The sequence below is a fragment of the Meles meles genome, chromosome 9 (assembly GCF_922984935.1).
Source record: "Meles meles chromosome 9, mMelMel3.1 paternal haplotype, whole genome shotgun sequence".
NCBI lineage: Eukaryota > Metazoa > Chordata > Mammalia > Carnivora > Mustelidae > Meles > Meles meles.
In genome coordinates this window covers 36,418,885-36,440,816 of record NC_060074.1, presented here as the reverse complement: position 1 = coordinate 36,440,816, position 21,932 = coordinate 36,418,885, and the positions used below count along the sequence as shown (strand labels likewise).

The following is a 21,932-nucleotide window of genomic DNA, read 5'->3' as shown; positions in this document are numbered from 1 at the left end:
AATGACGAGGCTCAGGTTACTATTGTTGATTTGTCCTGCTCTTGAATTAGTTTGCATTTATCACATCATTTCACTATGGTATGTTATTTAAAAACCAATAGCCAGTGATGTTGATTGAGTAACGAATCACTCAAAAAATGATCTCCAACCACATCAGAGTTCTGTGCTCTAAAATAAAGGGTTTGTCAAGAGAAGGTGGGGCAACGACTCTTTCAGCTCAAATATTCACCCCAGCACACAGACAGACGCTGCAATGGTGCCTCCTGGCCATGCAGCGACACTGTTTCTCTGCAAACAGCCCAACGAATGACCTGTCTTTAAAAACCAAACCAAACCGAACCGTGACTACATTCCTAAAAATGAAAACGTCCACAATATAAATCCATTGTTGCAGTTTATCATGCTGTTATAAAAATGAACCGCACTCCAGCAGAAACACTTTGATCTGAGAAGCTAAATATTTGAAGTATGTTCTAAATAAGTCAAGGGGACTGATTATCTTGTTTGAACAAACCAGCTGTTGAACTCCAAAGTTGTTTGCTCTGCTGGAACGGGCCATATGGATTCTTAGTCCTGCTTGTGTTCAGTCAGATTTAAACCCTAACTTAAACATATGCTAAAAATGGCTTGATTTGTAGATTTAAATGTTCAAGCACATATGCCCTCTAAAGGGAAGACACTCGGTTCCTCGTTGGGCCTTCATGAGATTGGAATAATGAAAATCTAAAGACAACTGCCTGCTCCATGGCAACAACCGTAAAGATGTGGATTGGGTTGTTTTGGCTGGTGGCAAAACGTTTCCTCAGAAAAAAGGCACCTCAAAATGTCTTCTATCTGGAAAGAAATGCTATCATGTTAGAGCTGTGGAAATCATGGGATTGTTCTCCCCCTTTCTCTACAGTGGGGGGGGGGGGGTGTCCCTTCTGGCCCTGCCGCCACAGCACTTATCACTCCTGAAGTAATTGCCCATTTGTTCTGTCATGTCAGGGACTGCTTCTCTCGTGCTCTCCATTGTCTTGTCAGCCAGCTGTCACTGAGTATATTTGGGGATGGGAGCTCCGGGGTTAGGAGACCATGTCTTTATGCTCTTGTGCCTATTCTCAGTAGGCAGTCGTGTAGTTTCTGAACTAAAAAAACATATATATCTTATTTCAGATTCTGTTTTGATACATTTTCAACTGTGTTCAACCATTACCTGTAATTACATGGGTCCCTTTCCCATCGCCTTTCACGTTCCAGTGACCAGCTGTCCCGAGTTTGCCTGGGATAGAGGGGTGACTCAGAACTGGGCAAGTCCCCCTCGCACAGGGACGAGGTGGTCATCCCATTAAATGTAAAAACCTGTACAAAGGCCACTGGGGATAGAGTGGCATTTGCAGGCTTTAGAACAAAAGAAAACCTCAGTGAGAACCTAGTCTCTGGGTGGGCTGGCTAACCAGGATGGAGGCTGTGATTCCCATTAAGGCTGGAGCAGGAGACTCGATTCTCTGACCGGGCTGGGTGGAGGGGAGAGCACCCCGGCCCGTGAGCATAGGGAGGTGCAGCCTAACGTGAAGGGTGTTAAGCAGGAGGACGGCCAGAGAGGTGAATAAAAAAATCCTCATTACCAAGGAATGTGCTTTGTTAGCTTAATTGCCTCTCATCTGCTCTGTATATATTTTATGCATGAACAACTTTCTGATTTAGAAATGGGATTGATAAAAAGCTTTCAGTAGAAAGGAAAAATTGCCCTTAAAATCCTACCCAGATGTAGCTGCATTCAATTTAGAAAGATAACATTGGGTCAGATAAGGGTCGGCCAGTTCAACAATGGTGAGGGGCTGGGCCTGTGACAGTCCGGGATCTGGATGCATTGATGGGACAATGGAGAGTTAGCGGAAGCTGAGACATTCCACCCCAGCTAAGTCCCCAAGCCATCAATCTTGGTGGCTTCAGCTGGAGATCAAAATACATTGAAATAGCAAAGTTTCTCAAAAAATTTATTATCATTTCAGATAGATTGCCATAAATATCCAGATTTGGCAGATGAAGAAGGTCTGTGTGTTCTTTTGGTGCAAACTTGAAAAGTTGGCTCATTAAGAGGAAAGAGGATTGAAAAAGAAACTCAGCCAGAACTGTGAAAAGTGGTTAGGAAATAAGAGCTTTAGGAAAAATAAGGGTGCATTCCCATTTTGGGGGGTGGGGATGAGAGAATGCGGGCTCCTTTGCACCAATCTAAAGTTTAAGTTTAAAAATAGAATAACCATCCATTTCAAGTACTGATAATAAATAGAGTGAAACTAGCTAAGTGTTCCCTCTTTTAATAAGAAGCCCACAGAGGACTTGCATTAATGAGTAGATAATAATTAGCACTTAAATTATTTATACACAAATGGATGCCTCTAACTTCACCAAACCTTACTCCTCCCATCAGTTTATTAAAGAATGTGTCACATGCAAACCGACATTGTACCCCCTCCTTCCAACAGCTTTCTCTCCACCCGTTCATGTCCCGACACTCCCTGTGGCACATTTTCTCATTTCACTCATTCATGCATCCACTCACCCATTCAACCAACACCTACCGAACACCAACTGTGTGTCACGTGCTAAATGGCATGGGATGACTAATAAGACCCGATCTTGCACTCAATTAATTTACGCAAAGTAATCCAGTCACCCAAAGACTTGCTTGTTGCATGGTATGGGACAGGCACTGGCAGGAGGGCATCAAGGGAGCTCTGTGTAGGCATCATGGGGTAGCTGAGGGCCATTTGATGTGTGCTAGAACACTGCGATTGCAAATGACAGGGATGTGGCCCTAAACTGAGTGACAGGCTGGTTGGCTCTCAGCCTTCGATGAAGATCCACCGATGAATTTGGAAGGTCACCAGGTTTGGCCAGGGGCTGAGCAGAAGATGGTTTCCCTTAAATCCATGAGACAAGACATGTATGAATCACCCAGCAGAGGGTCTGCTCCCGGAATTGTATCAGTCGTCTGCCTTCTTCCCTTCCTCCCTCTCTCCTTCCCTCTGCTTGTCCCTTGTTTGTCTCCTCTACCCGCTCCCTGTAAATCTCTACACTTATCTATATGTTATAATATAAATGTTTTTAGATACTTCATGCATTTATCTATTTATGAGTCTGTAGATTGATGGGTGTTCAGTGTTCAGTGACAACTTACCTCGGGAAGTCAGGCTGATAGATATATGTCTCCTTGGAGGACTACACTGATGCCTGGCAGAAAGAACTTATACCTCATTACAGAGACTGGAGTTTTCAGTGATCGTTATGAAATAAACTGAGTTTCAATAAAAAGGCATCAGAGTGGTTCATTTTGAAAGAAGTCATGGCAAAGAAATAGTGCCAACCAAACCTGCCCTGCAAGCTTCTTCTTTCAGAGTAGTACGGAACTTGAAGAAAAGTTAGGTAGGTCATGTATTCCCCAGTTTGCCACAGGCCTCACCTGTCCTTATTGTCTTACTACCTTTACCTGACTAGATCCTAAAGAAATTAGTATCTATAGACCACGGTGGAGTGGACAGGTCCGAGCCTGGGTGGAAGGAGGCCTGGGTTTGCTCCAATCCAATCTCTTTTCTCTCATCTAGGATAAGTTCATTGTCATAAAACCTAACGTTCCTTCCTACAAGAAGATTCAATAATTCCAGACTGTATCTGGATAGAGAGAGAGATGTCCACAATATGGTTATAAACCAAGAGTCAGTATGTTAAAACCAAAGAAATGTGCTAACCTGTCTTGCAGAAAATGTCCATCAAATGAAATGTTAAATAATAACCACTGGCATGGTTTTAGTCTTGATAATGACATCTAGACAATGTGACCTCAGGGCTCCTGCCTGGAGAATCTGTTGGTGGCCATCAGCAAATCATCCCCTGGGTGGTGCCTGGGCCCAGTGGCCGGTGAACTTCAACGCTGGGTCTTCCATGGTGGGTCACAGGCCTATGATGTGTTTCAGGTCCCCCCGGGCCGCCCGGTCTGAACGGCTTGCATGGTTTAAAGGGTCAGAAAGGAGCCAAAGGCGCTTCAGGTAAGAGAAAATCCTTTGCCAAGACTGAACTGCAGTCAGCAGACTGTGAGAAACTGCAGTATTCCTCCACGACACACAATTTGGGGGTGCCGAACTAAGAAACTGGCTTAGCTGGGAGACACAGTCCTGGACGGTTCTTAGTACTGAAGATGACTTCTCTAAGAAGGACCCCCGAGAAAACCTAATTTAAGAAAGAATAGTTGGTTATCAGTGTCTCCTGTTGATGTTGCCTGGAGCTATCTCTTTGCTAAAAATATTCTGAATAATTGCTAAAGTGGAACTCAATTTTTAAATGCTACAAATGACAGAGAGTTGGGAGGGTTTTTTGTTTTGTTTTGTTTTGTTTTTCTTTTCGGTATTAAGTGTAGTGATGGCAAGTACGGCCACGTGGGTCTACTGAGTACTTTTCACACCCTCAACCGGCTGCTGTTCCAACAAGTTCCTCGAGCAAGTCGCTGTTACCTTTGCTACCCCAGATAGGTTCATCGTCAGCAACTGCATTTGAGCTCATTCTGGGATTTTAGTATAGGGCTCGTTTGTTGCTTTAGTGTCTCAGAAAAGCAGCCCACAGTCAGACAAGGCAGCTGGAGTCTGACACGGCGGTGGGAGGGTGTTTGGCCCAGGGTTGGGTTGTTGTGTCGCTGGATTTGACACAGTTGCTGGAGAGAGGCAGAATCTTGATATGTGTGCAAGGCCAAGAATTAATTCAGGTCACGGAGGATTCATTTTAGAGGCTCCTCCAAATAGTCTGATAACGTATGTACCTTCCCCAAGAAACCAGTGACGTGCTCCCGCTGCAGTGGGACTTCCTCTGTGGTTGTTACTTACATGTACTTACATGTTACTTACATACTTACATGTTCCCCCTGAAACGTCAAATCAGTGTATTCAGCTTATTATTATTATTATTATTATCATAGTTGTTGTTGTTGTTGTTGTTATTCCTTATGGCTGGATCTCATTCGGTTTCATTCCTTCTGGGGTAGAGGTTGGAACGTTGATATGTTGTTGGTTTTTTGTTTTGTTTTTGTGTTTGTTTCGTTTTAACTGGGGAAATAATCATAAAATAAGCCTATGGCTGACCTGCGATGGGCCATGTGATGGGGTGTAAGAGGGAAGGTGATGACTGACCCAGGGAGAGCTTACGGCATAGGGGCCACCACTGCAGCAGGCGGTCGGGCTCAGCATGACCCGCTGGGTCGCTGTCACCCTGTCCAGAAGCTGTTCTTTTCCAGGAGTAGCAATAGGGACAGAGAGAAAACACAGAATTAATGCCGTTTCCCTCGTCAAGGTTTGCACGAAGTGGGCCCGCCTGGTCCAGTGGGCACACCCGGGCTGAAAGGGGAGATGGGAGACCCTGGGAGTCCGGGAATTTCTCCCCCAGGCCCTTCTGGAGGAAGAGGTCCCCCCGGCCCCCCAGGTAAGAAGCAGCTTGCTTTGCCCCTCTTAGTAACTAAATCCAAACCTTCCAAATATAACGAGGCTGACACCAGAACACGTGCCTTCTCAGGGAGACCTGGATTGCCCGGTCCGGCAGGTGCCACGGGAAGAGCTCCTGAAGGGGACATTCCTTACCCAGGTCCGCCCGGAGATCAGGGACCTCCTGGCCCCGACGGTCCAAGAGGTATGAGAACATCCCAGCGAAGGATGGTGACCCTCCCTTCCTTACAAGCTGCCAGCTCCGGAGGGACGTAGGACCTAGGAATGGCAGAGCTGAAGCCCGTGAGCAGCCCCATCGATCTGGCAGATGGAAAAGGCAGGAGTGTGGGCAGTGCCCAGCTGTCAGAGCCAGCCCTGGGGCCGGGGTGCTCCCGCACCTGCTCTCTGGGTGCACGCTGACTCTCAGTGGTCCTCTTCCGGTGCCAGCACCAGCGTCATGCTGAGCACAGGGGTGCAGAACACGGGGCAGGATGGACTCTCATCCTACCTGGTGGTCTCCTGCACCTCCCATGTGAACCACTGCCCCCAGCCAGCCAGCTGACTGTGCCGGGGGCCAGAGCCTCTTCAAGAGCTGCTCACAGTACTTGTTCCCCTCGGCACTTGGCGGTGGGACAATGGCCAGCAAGGCAATATTTCACAGAGTGGGGTCTGACCAGAGCCATCCGGGGCCTGGGGACCAGACCTGTGGCACTGTGGGCTTTTGCAAAGTGCACAGTCATGTCCTAATAGCTCACAGAGCTCCTTCGGACAGACCCAACCCACTGCCTTTATATCTTTAGGGTTTTAGTCAGGGTGGGCTAAAGATTATGGGATCCTATTTGATGCTGGGAAAAATTAAATGCTCAAAAATATGCTAGGCAGTGTAGAAGCTAAGTAGGAGTAGAAGTTGGGCTCACTTCCTGGGTGTAGACACCTGTTTTCAAATAGGATTAAACATTTAATTTCCATCAGCCAGATTTTTGTCAAAAGCCTGTCATCTATGTGTCTGTCTGCCCATCTGTCCTTCTGTCTGTTCATCCGTCCTTCTACCTATCATATTAAAGCAGTGGGATGACAATGCAAAGAAAAGCCATAAACCCTTGCTTCCAGATGGGCTGGCTTGGAAGGGAAGGAAGGCTTTCTGTATGCTCATTTGTCTAACTGTTCACAACAGACCATTTACACCCTCTCCCGGCTTGGGGGCTCCATGAGACAATCCCTGTTTTACTTCGGATATTGTTGACTTTTTTGTTCTGATTCTCTCTGTCTCTTGCTTGCATTTGGTTACTTTGCTTAAGAAGCTCTCAGGTAACCTGCAGTCATATTTGTCTTTGACTGAAAGAAGATTTTTGCCTCTTCCTTGTGGTCAGGAGAGCCCGGGCCCCCAGGCCGCCCTGGAAGTGTCGACCTTCTGAAAGGGGAACCAGGAGACTGTGGTCTACCAGGACCTCCAGGTCCCCCAGGCCCACCCGGCCCTCCAGGACGCAAAGGCTTCCCAGGATGTGATGGAAAAGATGGCCAGAAAGGTAGGCGTGCAAGTTGTTCCTTAAGTAGTGCAGGAAGACTTTTGTTATCTTGACCTTCAGAGTCTGGTGTTCTGCACCCCGGGAGGTAACCTCATTTCCTGCGGACATAGTCACAGCATTTTGGTAGTATCCCAACTTTTCCAGAAAGTCCTCAAGTTTGGGTAATATTTGGACAAGTAACGGGGCGCCTGGGTGGCTCAGTGGATTAAGCTGCTGCCTTCGGCTCAGGTCATGATCTCAGGGTCCTGGGATCGAGCCCCGCATTGGGCTCTCTGCTCCGCAGGGAGCCTGCTTCCTCCTCTCTCTCTGCCTGCCTCTCTGCCTACTTGTGATCTCTCTCTCTGTCAAATAAATAAATAAAATCTTTAAAAAAAAAATATTTGGACAAGTAAGAAGAAGAAACACAAGTTCATCTTCAGCCCCTAATAACATGCTTGGTAATCTTCTAGACCAGAACTGGACAACAGAAATATAACACAAGCTATACCTGTAATGAAAAGGCGTGGTAGCCCCATTTTAAAAAGTAAAAAGAAATAAGTGAAATGAGCTTTCATATTTCCTTTAACAAATATATTCAAATATTACTGCTTTAGCATATCACCATTGATATAAATGGTCAGTACAATGATCAGGGCTGTTCCTAATGAATTAGTTCCTCTCCCAGATAAGACACTCCTCCTCCCCAGCTCTGAAGCCTGGTGCATGTTTTATGCACACAGGACAACCCAGTCTGGATGCGCCATTTCAGGTGTTCAGTAGCCACATGCAGTTAGTGGCTTCTGTGTTGGACAGTTTGGGTTTAGATTGCTGACCTTTCTGTTTCATATTCATGAAAGAGTCTCTGTTATTGAATTCTCCCATTATTTAAAGCTAAAATATTTTTAATTTACTTTTACTTAACTGCTAATATTTGGGGATGTTAATTTTTGGTCACGAGGTTTCAGAGAATTATTCAGTTCATTAGAACTATTTTGTTGAAAAGGAACCAATATTGGTTATCCATTTTAACTCCTTTCTGTCACAGATAAGGAAGATGGATAGAGAAGCAACTGTCACAGTCTGCGCAATAACTGGCTGGATGTGAAATAAAGCAAAAGATTAGGACAAAATGAAGACCAAAATTACCATAAGGCTGCCATGTTTACAATGCAAAAGGCATCCCTGTAATGGTGCAGTACACAACTTGCACAACAGTACACAACAACACTCCCTCAACTTTATTAGCAATAAAATCAATTTTAAAGAATGTGGCTTATATCTGCAGATATGTGGGCTTCCAGTTATCGAACCCCAGAATCGGACAAACATGCAAGCATGCTAGTCACCAAAAGAAAGGAAGAGGCTAACTATATAACCTTGTTCCTTTCCCAAATAAGATACTTCTTCTTCCCAGTTACTGCTCTAGAGAATGAACCTTTACCTGGAAATATTCTTCAGGTTCGGGAAAATAGTATGCAGCATAAGTAATAGTGACCCCCCCCCCAAAAAGGATATACAAGGACTTAGAAATATTGATGAAACCCCTAAGCATGCTTCTTAACTCCCATTTCAGGGGGACATGTAGTCCAAAGAGTGTTTAACTGTGGAAAGGAGGAGGGAGTTTCTTCAGTTTACCTTTCAGACCTAAACAGGGGGAAATATTTGATCTATTCCACAAACATTTATTAAGTACCTACAAGAATATAACAGTGAGCAGGTTTAAACAGTCCCCACTCTTAGTTGGTGTAGAGTTTCATGGGGGAAGACAGACACTCACGCTAAAGGATCCATCAATATAAACTGCGGCAGGTGCTCTTCTGTGACACCATATCAAGAGCAAGTGCAGTTGGGCTGGGGCCCCAGAGAGGGCTTCCTGAGGAGGTGAGGCTTGCTGGGCACAGAAGAAGGGAAGGAACCACACACACGAGGCGCTGAGTGGCTGGCAGGGCTGAAGGAGGAGATTGTGAGGAAGAGAGGCAGGAGCCCAGGGCCAGGAGGCACATGGTCCCACGTGGCTGAAAACCGCCCCATTTTCCCCTCCCTTCCGGCCCTCCATCTCCCGAGAAAGTTCAGGACGACAGAGCTTTTCGTTCTGCTTTAGTCTTGCCTTGAAGCCATTTTCCGTATTCCTTTTGACTGACTCTTGCGTTTCCTTCAGACAGAGGCAGCTCTTCTCAGCTTTACAGAAAAAAGTGAGAGGCTCACCCGGATTCCAAGGCTGACTTTGCCCTGATTTGTGTTGGGTTCTCTGAGTTCAGTCCACCCGACTGTCATGGTCTGGATACTCCTCCATTCCAGTCTCCCTGTCTTTATGTTCCTTTTAGGACCAATGGGATTCCCAGGGCTGCAGGGGCCACAAGGACTTCCTGGCTCCCCCGGGGAGAAGGGTTTACCTGGCATTCCAGGCAGACAAGGGCACCCCGGTCTTCCAGGTAAGCTCCTAATGCCTGCTGATCTCACCCAGCAGCGGAAGCCAGCCTTTTGTTTCAATAGTTACTGGGAGGGTCGACTTGAAGCAAGCAATTATTCTGAAATTGCCTGCAATTTCTAATGAGTTAAGCTGTATTTATTTCAGGCCTCACTACACAATCTTATGTTTGGTAAACTAATATTTATCATTAGAATGAGTACGTTTGCAAATTAGGAGTTGATTTTACAGAAACATTTCTAAGTTAAATAAATCTGTGTTCCCTCACACAAGAGGCAAAGGCTGAGTTGATTACTGTATGCGAGGACCATATTCATTTCTCTCCCTGACTTCCCACTGATTTTCCGAGATGTGTCATTTAACTTTTTCTGTAAAATACATTAGTTCCCGCAAAGACAAAAAGGCTATTCAATTTAAGCTCAGTCGACAACGTGTTTTCAGCAGAGGGTCAAAAGTAAGCCAAGGGAGAGTTGGAAGGGCAAACAGACATGCGTATTTGAGATTGGCAGAACTGATATCTTTGGGGATCCTAAACCAATGTTACAGTAATGTGGTGTCAGCTCGGAATATTTTGCAATCTCCTAAATTATGTCGGTAGTGCAAAGAATCAATAGACTGCAGTGCTTCATGACGGATCACAGAACAACATGACAAACAGCTTACACTTGGGCTCATCTCCTATTTCCTTTCTGTGCAGAACCTATAAAACTTGGCTAAATAGTATGAAGTTTTCAGAAGCCTGCCAATGAACAGAATTTCTATATGTGTTAAATTAGGGCATATTTGCTGTAAGAAATCAACTCATGTTATATCGTGCAAGAGAGCTTCATTTCACGTTTTTCGAGATGGGAAAGCTCTGTGACTGTATCCTAGCCATTCTTGTCAGTAACATTGATGTGGGCTTCGTTATGTAAATAAGATGCCATCATTCTGTTCATCACTGATGCCATCCTCAAGTTATTATGTATCTTCTCAAAACCAATGTCACTTTGGTCCTAATTTACATATTTAAAATCTCTTTCCACCACATGAAAATCGTTGCGTGGCTTCATTTTTTGACTTTGGATCCCTCCAGGCTCCAGAGGTAAGCCCTGCTATAAAATTAGTAATTTACTCTAAATCCGGCTTCTACTTGTTTGTGTACTGGCCTTTTTCACCGTACTTGTGGGTTTGTTACTTTGTTACCTTGTTACATTTTACTTTGTTGCCTTGTTACATTTTCATAGATGGGGTGCCGTAATTTTATATGAGGCATCAGTGCTTTGGCTTCCTCATTACAGATACGGTAACCCCATATTAGAGCATCCTACAGTCAAGTCTCATTATAGGCTGTCAAGGCGGAGTAGACACTCATCTTACAGAATTTCAATTCAGGCACAAAGAGGGAGTGCTTTCTCTGTCAAATGCTACAGTACATACCCATGTAAGTTTCTTTTATAAATTCTACAATATAAATACATAGAACATCCCTAAAATAAGAAGTATCAGCAACATAAAAAGATGGGTCCTTCACACCCAGTCAGGGGCTGTGACAAGGTTTTCCCATAACATCGAAGTCCATTTCCAAGGAGCAAATTTCTTTGTGTGATACAATGAAAATGCTGCTATTCTTTTCAACTAAGTGTTCACCACAATGCAGAAGCAACGTATTATTTTGTGTCTGGGGTTTTCAAAGAGACTAAAAAGAGTCTCTTAAAAGAAGAAAAGAAACATAGTGAGGGCACACATCTGTCCTTTCCAGGCATCTCTTATTAACTGTAATGAAAATTTGCCCCGAATGCAGGATGCTTACACAAGAGACACTTTGACCCCTTTTAGCTCCTGGTTTATTAAAAAATAAAGAACAGTAAAATCAGAGTTTAAAAAGAGTCCTACTATTTTAAATGTTTATATTTAAAAATTACAGTTCTGAGACACCTGGATGGCTCAGTCGGCTAAGCATCTGCTTTTGGCTCAGGTCATGATCCCAGGGATCTGGGATCAAGCCCCGCATAGGGCTCCGTGCTCAGTGGGGAGTCTGCTTCTCCCTCTGCCTGCCGCTCCCCCTGCTTATGCCTCCCCAACAAATAAGTAAAATCTTTAGAAAATAAAAATAAAAATTATAGTTTTATATTTAATGTTTCCACTTCCATCCTCTTAGTGTCTCTCTGTATCTGTATGTATAAACTCACTTGAAGATAACATTAGAACCCTGAATATGAAGCACCAGCCAGATGCCCACCCCCACCCCTCGTTCCCTTACCTGCTTCCTTCGCCCCACCAGAATTCACAAGGCGAGTCAGGGAAAATATGAAATATTTATATGCATCTCCCTCCAGTCACCCAGAGTAGAAAAGCCACATTTTATATTAAACTACGTACTGTAAAAATATACCCAACTCTGTTGGTTGTGGTTCCCCACAATATTTTATAAGAGATTAAATCCCAAACAGCTGACAAGAGTTCAAGTCTGTTTTTGTTTTGGTTTTTGGTTTTTTTTTAAGATTTATTTATTTATTTGAGAGAAAAGAGAGAGGGAGCATGAGCTGGGGGAGGGACAGAAGGAAAGGGGGAGAGAGCCTGATGCAGAACTTGATCCCAGGACCCTGAGATCATAACCTGAGCTGAAATCAAGAGCCAGACACTCAACCAACTGAGCCACACAGGTGACCTGGGTTCGAGTCTGTTTTGCACAGACATGCTGTGTAACTTACATTGTCGCTATGACCACAGTTTCTACAGTTTTTTTGCTGCCTAATCACTCTATTCGTACACTTACTTTCCACATTTGCATGAATTTTAAGAACACCACAACTGGTAAGCAGCGTGTTTTAAAAATATGTTGTATTTCTTGGAATTCATCACACAGATGTGAAGAGTCCTGTAGGCAGTATGGTGTCCTGGTTAAGGGCACAGGTTTGGAGGAAGGCCATCTTGCATTTTAGCCTAGACTCTGCCATGGGTTAGCTGTGTGAACTTAGATAGTCACTTATTTACCTGAGCCTGGGTTTTCTTACATGTAATATTCTAATAATAACAGCACATACACTCACAGGCTTGTTGGGAGCTTGTAATCGTAAGGCACTCAGCAGGGGGCCCAGTAAGTGAGAAGGCATTCAGGAAGGGTTAGCTGTTATCCTTATTGGTTAGCATTATTATGATTTCATTTCCCTGCGGAGTATTTGCATGGTAACTGAGCAAAGCTTTAGGAAAAATACTTTAAAGATGTGAACATAACCAAGAAGGAAGAAACACGCAAACCTTTAGAGCAGTGATTCTCCAATGAGATCCGCAGATCAGCACCGTCAGCCTTAACAGGGAACATGTTAGACACACAGATGTCAGGGTCTACCCCAGATCTACATGCTCAGAAACCGTGGGCTCTGACCCGCCGGCCAGATGATTCTGATGGACGAAAGTCAGAGCTACAGCTTCTTAGCGCTGAACAGTGGTGAAGCCCCTGCTGACCCTGGAGTCGCCCCAGGAGCCCTCCCACTGCTTCCTGTGACCGACACCCCGTAAAAAGTAGCCCAAAGACAGGAAATCTAGTGAAGGTCACCCGACTGTTCCTGCCCCAACAAACCTTCACTGTTCTGTACTTGTTTCGCTTCCTCTGAGATCCCACTCAATCAGTCAGTCATGTATTTAACACAGTGCTTTCCAGAAGTTTCTCTGCCCCACGGTGGAAAGAGTCCCACCTTCACGGAGCTGATGTTGGGTGTTTGAGCTCTGATTTTTTGGTGCTGTGTCAGCAGTCCGTCTAGCTGGAGGGGGCAGAAGGAGCTTGTGTGTAAGGTGAGAGTCCCTCACACAAGCAGTAATTGCAATTTCAGGAGAACCAGGACCACCTGCTGATGGGGAGTCCTGCCCTCGAACCCCCGGGCTTCCCGGGGTACCAGGCCCGAGAGGACCAGAAGGAGCCATGGGGGTCCCTGGAGTGAGAGGGCCCCCGGGACCAGGTACGAGGCTGGGGTCTTTTGTTCATTATGTACATCAAATGCTGCTGGAATGAACATCTAGGCATCTTGCTGTACAGTTTTTAGCACGGAGTCTAAACACCTCGTGAGTAGGAAGCAATGTAATCTCCTCCTCTTTGACAGTTTTCTACATTTCTCCCAAGGTTCCATCACGTCCTTGCTGGATCAGCACAAGCTTGCTCTTTTTATGTTGAACTCGTACTTGAATCTCTCCCACTTGGGCAGCTTTTGGGCACGAGGCTTTGAAGCCTATTATACAGCAGAGTAGATGCTCTATTAATAGTCATTAGTAGCTGTTGACTTGATTTTGAATTACAAATACTCGCACTGGGGCTCAGTGGAGCAGAAACACCCTAGGAGAAGGGGGAAGGAGATGTCTCGCTTGGAGAAGGATCAGATGAAAGGGGAAGGGTCAATCTAAATTATGGCCATGACCTTGAGTGTTCATTTAATTGATTTGAGCATTGCTCATATTAGGGTTGCAGGAGCCTTAGTTAAGTACTTCACCAAAGCATTCCTTTAAAAACTATCTTCCAGATGCTTTATTTGCTCTTCACAGATCCCCACCACACTGGTCATTGACAAAGATATTAGGGAGTCCAGGCTGGTCAGCTCAAGGTCACTGATGTCTTCAGACCAATTGACAGTGCCTGTGGTTCTAGACAGCCTGTGTGCAAATTACCCGAGGAGCCATGAGGCTATTCTCTTTCCTGGTTTCCCACTGCCCAGGTGTGGCTCTGGCTTTTTCTGGTTTGGGGCCAAAGGAATTGGAAATAGAACTTGAGTTTTGCATTACCTGTGTGTGTGTGTGTGTGTGTGTGTGTGTGTGTTTCCCCAAAGCCAAACAGCTATGGGCCCAAAAGATGTCCCCTCTGCTGGTGTCTGAGTAGTTGTTGGGTAGGATCCAGAACCTGGAGCTCCCCTCCGACTGGTAGGGGGTATGTTTGTTTTGTCTGTGTTTGCTGCACTGCATCTGTGTTTATGCACTAAGTTAATTGCGCGTCGGTTGGAGCAACTTCCATTTTCTGGCATGGGGGACGCTGGGAAGTGAGCGTAGTTCTTTGTCACTCACGGCATGGATCGCGCTCTCTGTCCATCAGAATCACTGGTCACACAATCTACTTTTAAAACCAACGCCCTTGTTGTGTATATAATTGCAATTGAGGGCTGGGACAACCGCCCCCCACACATACACACACCCCTTCAGAAAAATCCACTTTCAAGTAGAAGATATAGCTGGTAATGGGGTTCTGCAAATGTATTTCAGTAAATACTTCCAGATCCTCTGCACTCTTTAGAAAGTATGGTACTAGGCGTTGTGAGAAATACAGACGTGACTAAGAGGTGCCCCACCCCCCACCACTCCAGTGCCTCTAACCTCACAGCAGAAAGAGCTGGTAGAACAGAAGTAATTCTAAATAACGAGAGATTTTAATTTGTGTTTTCAAGGAGTTTCTGGCAAAGGCCTGAGGACAATGGGACAGGGAGACGTGAACTTCAGTATGGAGGGCTGTAGGATAGCTGAGACCCAGGCAAGAACTGGCCTTTCAACAGAGCATTTAAGGAAAGTTGGGGCTTTGAGGGACCAGAATTCTCCAACAGGGAGATGGCAGGGGCACAGTTGGGGCAGGTCAGCTGCATCCTTGCTACGCAAAGTGTGGTCCAAGGACCAGTGCAACTCAGGCACAGACCTGCCAAGTTAGAATCTGCATTTTAGCAAGATCCCAGAATATTTGTATGTATATTCAACTTTGAGAAACCCTAACCATATTATGTGAGTGGGTCCTTAAAACAGTCAGCTAAGAGCAAAACCATCCTGAGGGACTCAGTCCTCACTGTGGGCTCAAGTCATCTGGAGGGGCTGGAAACCATAGCGATACCTCCTCCCAGACTAACGGGATGCAGAAGGCAGAGCCCGAGGATCAGTGTGTTGGAAGCACTCTCCAGGTGACCCTAGCGGACAACCAGGGTTGAGACCCACGGCTGTCCCCAGTACCAGTTGAGACCAGCTGGGTGGTTGGGCTCACCCATGATGGAGACTTGGGAAAAGAACCAAAGAAAGTAACTGAGAAGAAAAACCAAATGGCCAAATAGTTATCTTGGGGACATACAAGATTCTCTCTCCATAGATTGTGAGCTTTCAAAAGGGGGCTGACAGGCTACACAGGCCAGCTGTGATCCATGTCCTGTCATCTCTCATTCTGCCTGACCTGGGGTCAGATGGGCTCAGCTAGTTGCAAGTGGCTTCAGAAGGGTGTTCTCTGACTCTCTGCATCCTCACCTTATTGATGTCACTGACCCTGCCTGCTGGCACTGGGAATACCTGAGGCCAACGTTGTGCCACAAAATATGACTTATGTGGAAAAAAAAAACAAAAACCCAGGTGCGCAGCCCTTCCCAGAAGGTGCCACCCATCCTTCCCATGCTGTGCTGCTCCGTTGCTCACCTTCCCTCGAGCTCCTTTCTACCCTTCTCCCACGTACCACTCCCATGCCAGTGTTCCCTTTTGGCTCCCCCTTCTCTGATGTGGTCTCCACCTCTTGGCCTGCAGTGTATTTCTGGGCCCCCCCGCCCTGCCTGTTTCTGTTGGCCAACCATGGATGATACATCGACCACACTGTCCAGTGGCTAAAAAGCGACAAGTCTATCTTGAGGGTCAAAAGGGGCCAAACCCTGACTGACTGGGGTCATCGGCAGGGCATGGGGCTCGTCCTCTGTCCTCTCCTGAAGGTGATTCTTCCGGCTCGGTGTTGGGGGTCATCTGTGCCACCACCGAGGTCAGCTGTGAAGGATCAGCTGCCACTAGAGAGGACCATCCCCACCTCAAACGACGTTGTTGGTTTCTTCTTGTCTTCCTTTCCGAATCTCCTTCATTGCCAAGCTGGTTTTGTAACCTGGTGCTGTAGCCGAGATCTACACAGAAAAAAGTAATGAAGTTCTGGCTCTTTCCTGCCCAGTGTGAGCAGGTAACAGCCACACTAAATATATCTTGTGTCTGGTAAGAGTCCTCCACTGTGGAAGGCCTCCTGTCTTCTGCTCACACGTCTCTTTGATCCACAACTTTTCCTTCCCCGGGGGGCCTCAAAGGCTGAGGCTTCCTGGGATGCACACAAAGGTGATTTCCATATTGGTTTGAACTGTTACTGCCTAATGGACATTCCCACATCCTGTTAGACTGTTTAATCTTCAAGTCAACATGTGACGCTCTTCAAGGAGGTAATCCATCAAACACTGGAGGGCTTTTAGATGTAGCTCTAGTCCTTAAATCAAGTTCCAAGTGGAGAACAAGTCCACATAGGGAAAGCCATAGGCACACAACTCAGATAACAAAAGCCTTCCTTCCTATCTCTGGAAATTGCCTGACAATTTCTCCAAAGGGAACAAAGCCTATATCACAACATCTGGCGGGGGAACTCTTTCCCCAGATCGACAGTGATCCTGCTGCACGTTGATATTTCAGGAAGATGACTGCTGCCTTTTCAATGATCAGTCTGTTTGCTGGCTTGTCAGCACTCGGACAGCCCTTTGCAGAATAGCACAGTGGCCTCATGTTGCAATCATCTCGCGGGTGGGAGAGTTAAGAGAATGCTCTGACCTCACCATCAGGGCCCTGTGTTCCTTCCAAACGAACTGATGTCCTTGAAGCTGGTGGCAAGGGGGTACGCCAGCCAGCACACAGCAGCCCCACCTGGAAAGAGGTTTCTGCCCAGTTACTGGAAAGTAGAGGATGTCTCTCAGCCAGAGGGGGAGAGGGAGGTTTCCTTTCTCACTTACTGAACGATAACGATGAACAGAACGCAGTCCAGGAACTGCATGACAATCCAAGAGGATTTGTTTAAAACCCAAGGAAGCAGAAAATGAAATGACTGGGTATACCCACACCAGCTCTACCAGCACGGATGTAAGGGAACAGACTGGCTGGTTGTGGGGACGGAAGAAGGAGGTTGGTATGGGACACTCTCAGGCAGACAGTGGTATGGTAGAGCAGGATTTCCAAAGTGGTGAGGTTCGGAGGGTCATGCATCTCAAATGGCTATAAGATGGGGTCCCATGTGAGGCAGCAAACTGAGTGGGATATCCAGATGATCACCCGAGCATGGCAGTCCCCTGCTCTCAACCCTCAGGTGGCATCCCACGCCCTTGAAGAACAAGTCCAAGAGTGAAACGTGAGCCCTGTCTGACTTCATGGTTGGTTTTAGTCTAATTCGTGGCAGAGAGGGAAAGAACAGAGAGAGCGAGAAAGGGAGAGAGATTAACGGGTAGAAACCAGAATCCTTGGGAAGGTTAGTAATTCAGGGACTTCAGTAATTCAGGCTAATGGGAATACACTCCTCTACAGGCAAGGATCTTGTCTGCTACCCAAGAGAGGAGATTGTGGCTGATGAATTAATGCCTGGACAAAAGTAACCAAACACTTAAAGAACCGCTCAAGTATCAGTGTGACTGCTGCCAGGACTCCCGTTTACGTCCTCCAGAGGGCGCACCTGAGTCCACAGCGTGTCAGGAAGCAGGCTGGCGGCTGATGGAACCCCCTTGGGGGAGGTTCCTCCACTAGCTCTCAGCTCTGCCGCCTTCCTGAGCCTCAGTCTCCTCCCCGCCCACCCCCCCCCCCCCCCGGCAGGCTGGCACACGAGAGCGCCTGGTCATGGGGCTGTTGAGAAGACCGAATAGGCTAATCCACATAAAGGGTCGTACCTCCCACCTTGTAAACGCTCAATCATTATTTTAAAAAATTGCTGCTCTTATCTTCCTCCAAATGGAACTTGACTCCCAATCGAATCCTATTAAATTTTACTTATTCCTCTGCTCAGCTTTCTGGAAAACCGTTATTAAGGATAATATCTAATTAGAGAAATCATATATGTTCGATATAAAAAAATAAACATATGGGAATATGAAGAAAGGTGAAGACCTCTCCTCCAGCATCTCCCTGGTCTGGCCCCAGATCCCGGCTCTGCCCACGACTGGCTTATCACTTAAGCAAATGACTTGACCTCTCAGAGCCTAATGACCCCAGGACCAAGCGGAGGTAGTACAGTCCCAGCTCCATGTATCTGGGAAGACGACATGAGCGAATGCAGTGTAGTCCAAAGGAGGAGCCCCGGGCCAGGAGTGCTAGCAGAGGTCCTACTATTCTCACCACTGGCATCATGAACTCTCGTGCAGGGTGCAAAGGAGAGTCTGGGCCGGATGGCAGGAGGGGCAAGGATGGCCTCCCAGGGCCCCCTGGGCCTCCTGGAAGCAAAGGGGATGCGGGAGAAGCCGGCTGCCCTGGAGCACCAGGTAAAAATTTTCAGCTTCTCTTCTTCCCGTGGACACCATAGATCTGAGACTGTGTACGAGATCCCTGGTCTCTCGGGCGGCTTTCCAAACTGCTCTTACTAAAAGCATTTGCTTTAGATGTGGACTCACCAAGTATTAGGGAGGCAGAAGCAGCAGGCGTGGAACAGGATGACTTCCCCCATGTTCTGACCAAACCTCGACCATCGCAAAGATGAGTCAAGGTCCTCTCCCCCATTTAGTATTTCCCCAAACCACTGCTTTGAGCTATTTTAGCTGTTGCCTTTCCCAAGGCAAGTCTGGTGTTGTGTGTGATTGCCACCGAGAGGCCGTGAGGAAGATGGGGTGGTGAGGTGTTCTCACCCTCCACAACTGGCCAAGTCACTTGGCCTCTGTTTTCTGAGTTTGCTTCATCTTACTGGTGCATTTATACAGAATACAAGGCTCCTGCTTAAGAAAAAAAATCAGGGAGTAGCCATTGGGTGCGGACAGAGATAAGACATGACAGAATAGTCATTTGAAATATAATGTGCCAGGTAATATGGCGGCGGGAGGGGACGCAGAAGCTCTCCCAGGTGGGTAAGGAGAAGGAGTGACGGGGGCTGAGGACGTCTGTAACAGCCCGAAAGTCAGCTTCAGCCAACTGCGGCGTGTAGAGGGGAGAGCTCCGTGCTGCCTACGCTCCGCTTTGCAAGTGCAGGACCCCCTGCCCGTGCAGTCCGGACAGGTCAAACGAGACACGAGAGCGACCCTGGTCCAGTGCACAAGCTCCTGCATTGTAACTTCTGGTTTACAGCATAGATGGGGAGACCCTGCCAGTCTTCCAGAAACGGGTTAAAAAAAAAATAAACAACTTTCTCTTTCACCTTTGCTCTTGGCAGTTAGAGGCAGCCGTTGGCCTCCTTCAGTGGGTCAGCCCCTTGGAGATGCATGGGGGACAGACCCCGCTCGCATTGTGGAGAGCTCATTTCCACCTTCCAGCAAGAATGCCAGAACTAGGCCTTCCTCCCCCTCCCTGCCTCCAAAAATAAGGCCCAAGTGGTGCATGTGTTTGTTAAAACAAACCCCCTAACCTGCCTCCATTTTTTTCTTTATTCCTCTAGGCCCTCCTGGGCCCATTGGGGACCCTGGGCCCAAAGGGTTTGGGCCTGGATACCTCAGCGGCTTCCTCCTGGTTCTTCACAGTCAGACGGATGGAGAACCCGCCTGCCCTGCAGGCATGCCCCGGCTCTGGACGGGCTACAGCCTCTTATACCTGGAAGGACAGGAGAAGGCGCACAGTCAAGACCTTGGTATGTGTGGAGCGCGGGGTCACTCCCAAAAAAGCGGAGTACAGCTTTTGGGTTAATCTTACAGACACACCAATGTCTTCAGCGATCCCTCCTCTCCTGCGGAGTTTTTTCATTTGAAACAACCACATGAATTCCCAGGGAATTCCCACGAGTGACCCCGTGGGGCGCCCAAGCCGCTCATTCTGGCTAGAGTAGTTATCATCTGGCGACTTACTTATTTCTAAAAAATGATCCTTCCTCAGCAGGTTAAATTTAACTCTTATATAAAGCATAGTTGCTACCTCCAAATGTACATTATTTAATCGGGACACGGTCAGTCCCTGTGTTTACAGGTCAAAGGGTGTGTCCCGGGCAGCTGGGGGTGGGTAGGTGGGTGGGTGGGGTTTAGACCAGACTGCAGGGGCCCGCAGCCGCTCCCCGCCCTGCTCCATCTGGTTTTCTAAATCATACAACGTAATTTGGGGAATCATTGCTTGGTGCTGCTTATTTTCTTTCTTTTTCAAATTTTTATTTATTTATTTATTTGTGCTCGTGTGTGCAAGAGCACACAGGAGTAAGGTGAGGGGCCACGGGAGAGAAACTCAAGCAGGCTCCCTGCTGAGCCAGGAGCCTGACATGGGGTCCATCCCAGGACCCCAAGATCCTGACCTGAGCTGAAAGCAAGAGTCAGACGCTTAACCACTTGAGCCTCTCAGGCGTCCCACGTGTCTGTTTTCAGTGTAGATCTGTAAGCTGCAGGGACTGATTTCCAGTCAGGAGTTTAAGTTCCCGGGTGCTGGCGAACACGGTCTTTCCCAGATCATGGTGGCTGGGTGGTGGGTGCAGGACACAACCGCAGGGGTCACTGATGGAGGGGGAAGCTTGTCACTGCCCTCCCTGGGCTAGGATCCCTGCTGTCATCAAGGGTGGTCCAGGAGTGCAGGCCTAGGGGGGCAGCTACTTATGGTCATTCTCCATTGGGCTTAGCCATGGCCCTTCCCATTCGAGGGCCTGAGATGTGTTGGGCTGGGGGAGGAAGACTGAATGTTCAGTATCTTGGCTCCATTCTCTCCTCTCCACCCTTCTGCCGCCAGTCTCCTCCGTGCCTGGCCTCTGTTCCATGCGTCTCCTCCCACCCTGGTCTAGCCAGAGCCTCCCACAAAGCTCTGCAGAGCTGCGGGATAAAATCTGAGCTCCTTACAAGACAGACAAAACCTGCAGCCTCTGGCCTGACTTCTCCCTAGAAGCCGAGACAGAGAGACACAGAGGTCCTAGGATAGGATCATTCTTCCGGTCATCCTTTCTGGAGTCCCGGTGCTCCGTTCTTCTCACTCCTAGGGCTGGCCACGCTGTGTGTTCACTGTCCAAATGCTCAGCCTTCTCCCCAACCAAACCAGGGCGTGACCTTTGTGGACACCGAGCGGGACTAACCGCACCCTTCCAGCAGTGGGCCCATTGCTCAGTTCAGGCGGGAATGAGGAGAGAACGAGTGGATGGGGGCTGGCCCCGGGACCAGGGAGGTGGCAGAATTGGTCAGGGCCGCAGCCTGCCGTCCCCGCCACAGAAACGGGCTTCGGCAGGTGCATCTGTGTGAGCGGCGGAGCGCGCGTCCGCGAATGGCACCTGCGCGGACGGTCCCCGCGTACAGCAGGCCCGGCGCCTCGCCCACCCCACGGCCTTGCCTTCCTTCCCAAGGGCTGGCAGGGTCTTGCCTTCCCGTGTTCAGCACGCTGCCCTTCGCCTACTGCAACATCCACCAAGTGTGCCACTACGGCCGGAGGAACGACCGGTCCTACTGGCTGGCGAGCGCCGCGCCGCTGCCCATGACCCCGCTGTCGGAGGAGGAGATCCGCCCGTACATCAGCCGCTGTGCGGTGTGCGAGGCCCCGGCGCCCGTGGTGGCGCTGCACAGCCAGGACCAGTCCATCCCCCCATGCCCGCGGACCTGGAGGAGCCTGTGGATCGGGTACTCGTTCCTGATGGTGAGCCCCTGCACGCCCGCCGCTGCCGCCCCGGGATGCCCTGAGCCCCAAGGGACGGACAGA

The 21,932-nt window shown here is 47.9% G+C and overlaps 1 protein-coding gene across 1 annotated transcript in view; it reads left to right on the top strand.

Moving 5' to 3' along the window:
• The window catches only part of COL4A4 (collagen type IV alpha 4 chain), a 124,213-nt gene that overhangs the window by 94,743 nt on the left and 7,538 nt on the right, over positions 1-21,932 (top strand). The window contains exons 38-47 of the mRNA XM_046019313.1: positions 3,957-4,028; positions 5,320-5,448; positions 5,539-5,652; positions 6,818-6,973; positions 9,277-9,384; positions 10,456-10,464; positions 13,193-13,318; positions 18,503-18,619; positions 19,720-19,908; positions 21,583-21,869. Of these exons, the coding sequence (XP_045875269.1) occupies positions 3,957-4,028; positions 5,320-5,448; positions 5,539-5,652; positions 6,818-6,973; positions 9,277-9,384; positions 10,456-10,464; positions 13,193-13,318; positions 18,503-18,619; positions 19,720-19,908; positions 21,583-21,869 (1,307 nt within the window). The remainder of the gene's footprint in view (positions 1-3,956; positions 4,029-5,319; positions 5,449-5,538; positions 5,653-6,817; positions 6,974-9,276; positions 9,385-10,455; positions 10,465-13,192; positions 13,319-18,502; positions 18,620-19,719; positions 19,909-21,582; positions 21,870-21,932) is intronic.